At 57.9% G+C, this 3,891-nt stretch overlaps 1 protein-coding gene across 1 annotated transcript in view; it reads right to left on the bottom strand.

Annotated features, from left to right (window-relative positions):
- Positions 1-301: 301 nt before the first annotated feature.
- CEP41 (centrosomal protein 41kDa) overlaps positions 302-3,891 on the bottom strand; it is a 28,691-nt gene continuing 25,101 nt past the window's right edge. The window contains exons 9-11 of the mRNA XM_015429681.1: positions 3,758-3,872; positions 2,296-2,514; positions 302-518 (exon numbers count right to left, since the gene is read on the bottom strand). Coding sequence (XP_015285167.1) covers positions 373-518; positions 2,296-2,514; positions 3,758-3,872 — 480 coding nt within the window. The 3' untranslated portion in view covers positions 302-372. The remainder of the gene's footprint in view (positions 519-2,295; positions 2,515-3,757; positions 3,873-3,891) is intronic.

Below are 3,891 nucleotides of genomic sequence, written 5' to 3'. Positions count from 1 at the left end.
AAGAACCCAGTCACGTTTTTTGCTTCAAGACAGTTTTGAGGACTCCCAAGTTCTCAGGGACCAGTATACAGTCAAACACTCTAACACTCCTACTTTCCCCCCAAAATGTACAGAACACAGACACAAATTGGAATGAGGAGGCCCGGAAAGGTTGGTTAGTTTGTCCCAAGAGTTTCCTTCTGTGGCATTTCCCCCGCGGCCACTCTGTACCCTCCCCACCTCCCCTGCGCCCCCCAAACGCCACCCCCCTCTTGGCCTGCGCGTACCGTCTTCCTAAAAGTGACATACGGGCTGTAGTGATCAAAGGCCCCCCGGGAACGGGAGTCTCTTTTTATTTGGAGACTCAATTTTGAGCGAGGGAAAAGACACCGTCTATTTCCACGGCTTGTTCTGCAGGCTGCTGCTGCTGAGCGAGCGGGTGGGAAGGGCCACGGCCGAGGTGTTGGTCGGAAGGTTCTGGCTGCTCTTGACGGCGACGGCCCTGGAGTCGCGGGCGGAAGAGCCGCGGCTGAGGCGGCCTAGAGGAGAGGGGAGAGGAACAAGGAGTGAGGCAGGCGACTCTGCTGAGAAAACTGGCCACTTCCCTAGGACCGCCCCCCCTCACAGCACAGAAATGACAACCTTTCTGAACGGGTGGGCACCTTTGGAATCCCGACACAGCGTGGTGGGCGCACCCAAAAAATGGCAGCTCCGGGAGGCGGAGCCAGCCACACGATGGCTGCGGCGGCTCATCTTCAGTCGCACAGCGAAGATCCTTGCGCTGTGGGGGCAGCAGCTGCCCCAGCTATGTTAATAAAAGTCTGCACAAGCAACCCAGTCTCCAGTAGCCAATCGGAAGCCTTGCTGAGCCAAAGCCCCACCTGGCCTCGCCCGCTGTCCAAAAACATGTGGGGAGTGCCGGGAACGGTGTCGGGCACTGTGCTGGAGACCCCTGGACTGCATGGTGTGTGCTTGTTTGTGTTTTGCTGCCTCTGGCTCTCCTCTCGTGCTGAGAGTTAGATTGTGAGCTCCTTGGGGGCAGAGACCACTCTCTTGACTTGGGTCACAGCGTAAAACACTGTGCGGACAGAGGTGGCTGCAAGTGGTGCCCTAAACCCTACCTTCTTGAGTGTATGCCTCATGCCGAATCAGACCCTCCGTCTATCAAGGTGTGTATTGCCTGCCCTGACTGGCAGCGGCTCTCCGCTGAGGCCTTCCCCTGATAAGAACATCAGGAGAGCCCTGCTGGGTCAGACCGGTGAGGGTCCATCTAGTCCAGCATCCTGTCCCACACAGGGGCCAGCCAGTTCCCCTGGAGGGCCCACAACAGGGCAGAGAGGCCGAGGCCTTCATAAGAACCTCAGGAGAGCCCTGCCGGATCACACCAGTGAGGGTCCATCTAGTCCAGCATCCTGTCTCACACAGTGGCCAACCAGTTCCTCTGGAGGGCCAACAAACAGGGCAGAGAAGCCGAGGCCTTCATAAGAACCTCAGGAGAGCCCTGCTGGATCAGACCAGTGAGGGTCCATCTAGTCCAGCATCCTGTCTCTCACAGTGGCCAACCAGTTCCCCTGGAGGGCCAACCACAGGGCAGAGAGGCCGAGGCCTTCATAAGAACCTCAGGAGAGCCCTGTTGGGTCAGACCGGTGAGGGTCCATCTAGTCCAGCATCCTGTCCCACACAGGGGCCAGCCAGTTCCCCTGCAGGGCCCACAACAGGGCAGAGAGGCCGAGGCCTTCATAAGAACCTCAGGAGAGCCCTGCTGGGTCAGACCAGTGAGGGTTCATCTAGTCCAGCATACTGTCTCACACAGTGGCCAGCCAGTTCCTCTGGAGGGCCACCAACAGGGCAGAGAGGCCGAGGCCTTCATAAGAACATCAGAAGAGGCCTGCTGGATCAGACCAGTGAGGGTCCATCCAGTCCAGCATCCTGTCTCATGCAGTGGCCAATCAGGTCCTCTGGAGGGCCAGCAACAGGCCAGAGAGGCTGAGACCTTCATAAGAACATCAGAAGAGCCCTGCTGGATCAGACCTGTGATGGTCCATCTAGTCCAGCCTCCTGTGTCATATAGGGGCCAATCAGCTCCTCTGGAGGGCCAACAACAGGGCAGAGAGGCCGAGGCCTTCATAAGAACATCAGAAGAGCCCTGCTGGATCAGACCTGTGATGGTCCATCTAGTCCAGCCTCCTGTGTCATATAGGGGCCAATCAGCTCCTCTGGAGGGCCAACAACAGGGCAGAGAGGCCGAGGCCTTCCCCTGATGTTGCCTCCTGTCCCTGGGGATGCAGAGGCATTCAGAGAAGGGCAGGGTCTTACTGGCAGTGTCTGAAGGGAGCTGGTCCTCTTCTAGGTAGTACTGTATCTTTTGTAGATCCTCTGCTGTAAATCTCCATTTAATCTCCGAGGGTGGGGGCGGGGGCTGCCGGGGGGTGGCTCTTTTCCGGGCGCTCCCGGGCTGGCTGACTGGCAGGCAACAGGCGGGAAAGGAGCCGGTGACCAAGCCTTCCGGGAACTTCTGAGCGATGATGCGGAGACCTGGGGGGGCGAGGGGGAGGGTGACTTGAAGAGGGAGGGAGAGATCCTTCCAATCAGGAAGGGCGGTGGCCGAACAAGCTCCCAGCGGGGTGGGTCCAACCATCCTCCAACCTAAGACACTCCCCCCCCCACTTAAGACCTACCTAAGTCACCTGGATGGCCCCAGATCACCCGATCTTGTCAAATCCCAGAAGCTGAGCAGGGCTGGCTCCAGTGCTCCCTCTAAGCTGAGTCAGTGCGAGCCGGCTCACAGTTCTTTAGCCTCCGGCTCACACATTTCTGTCTCCGCTCGGGAAGGAGGGCCCCGGAGCGAACTAATTGATGCAGTAGCCAGATCGCTCGCTCACCACTTTAATGTCAGTAGTTCGCAAAGGAGGATTTTTGCTCACAAGACTACATAGCTCAGAGGGAGCGTGGGTTGGCTCTGGTTAGTGATTGGATGGAGACCACCAAAGAAATCCAAGGTTGCTACGCAGAGGCAGGCCAATGGCAAGCCACTTCTGTCTGTCTTTTGCCCCAACCTGGATGGCCCAGCCTAGCTCAATCTGTTCAGATCCCAGAAGCTAAGCAGGGTCAGTCCTGGTCAGTATTTGGATGGGAGGCCACCAAGGAAGTCCAGGGTTGCTACGCAGAGGCAGGCAAGGGCAAACCACCTCTGGACGTCTCTTGCCTTGACATGGATGGCCCAGGCTCATCAGACCTCAGAAGCTAAGCAGGGTCAGCCCTGCCTAGTACTTGGAGAGGAGGTCACCAACAAAATCCAGGGTTGCTACGCAGAGGCAGGGAATGGCAAACCCACCTCTGGTTGTCTCTTGCATTGAAGAAGAGGAAGCGATTGGATTTAGACCAAGCCCTTCACTCGGAGTCTCAGAGCGGCTTACAGACTCCTTTCCCTTCCCCTCCCCACAACAGACACCCTCTGAGGGAGGCGGGGCTGAGAGAGCTCTTGACAGAAACTGCCCTTGAGAGAACAGCTCCGAGAGAACCTGTGACTGACCCAAGGTCACACTGGCAGCTGCATGTGGGGGAGTGAGGAGTCGAACCCGGTTCTCCCAGATTAGAGTCCGCGCTCCTAACTATCAAACTGAACCAGCACCTTCACGCGCAGGACGGCAGCCCTAGAGTGAGTTTGATTCCTTGCGGGGCCCAGGTCTCTGCGGATCATGTGATTCACATGGGTGGGGGAGACTTCAGAACCGACAGCCCCGAAGCTGCGAAGAAACACCTGCCGGGTCTTCCCTACCTCCGGAGAGCATGAATAAGTTCTCAAAGCCCCTCTCGCACATGGTGGTGGCCGCCTGGCTGGCGACACGCTCGTCGTCGTCGTAAAGGATGATGATCTTCCCGTGAGCGTTTTTCTGATGGGGGGGGGGGGGA

The sequence above is a fragment of the Gekko japonicus genome, unplaced genomic scaffold (assembly GCF_001447785.1).
Source record: "Gekko japonicus isolate JY-2015 unplaced genomic scaffold, Gekko_japonicus_V1.1 scaffold696, whole genome shotgun sequence".
In the NCBI taxonomy this organism is placed as follows: domain Eukaryota; kingdom Metazoa; phylum Chordata; class Lepidosauria; order Squamata; family Gekkonidae; genus Gekko; species Gekko japonicus.
The sequence above is the reverse complement of the archived record's forward strand: the minus strand, read 5'-3'. Positions and strand labels throughout refer to the sequence as shown.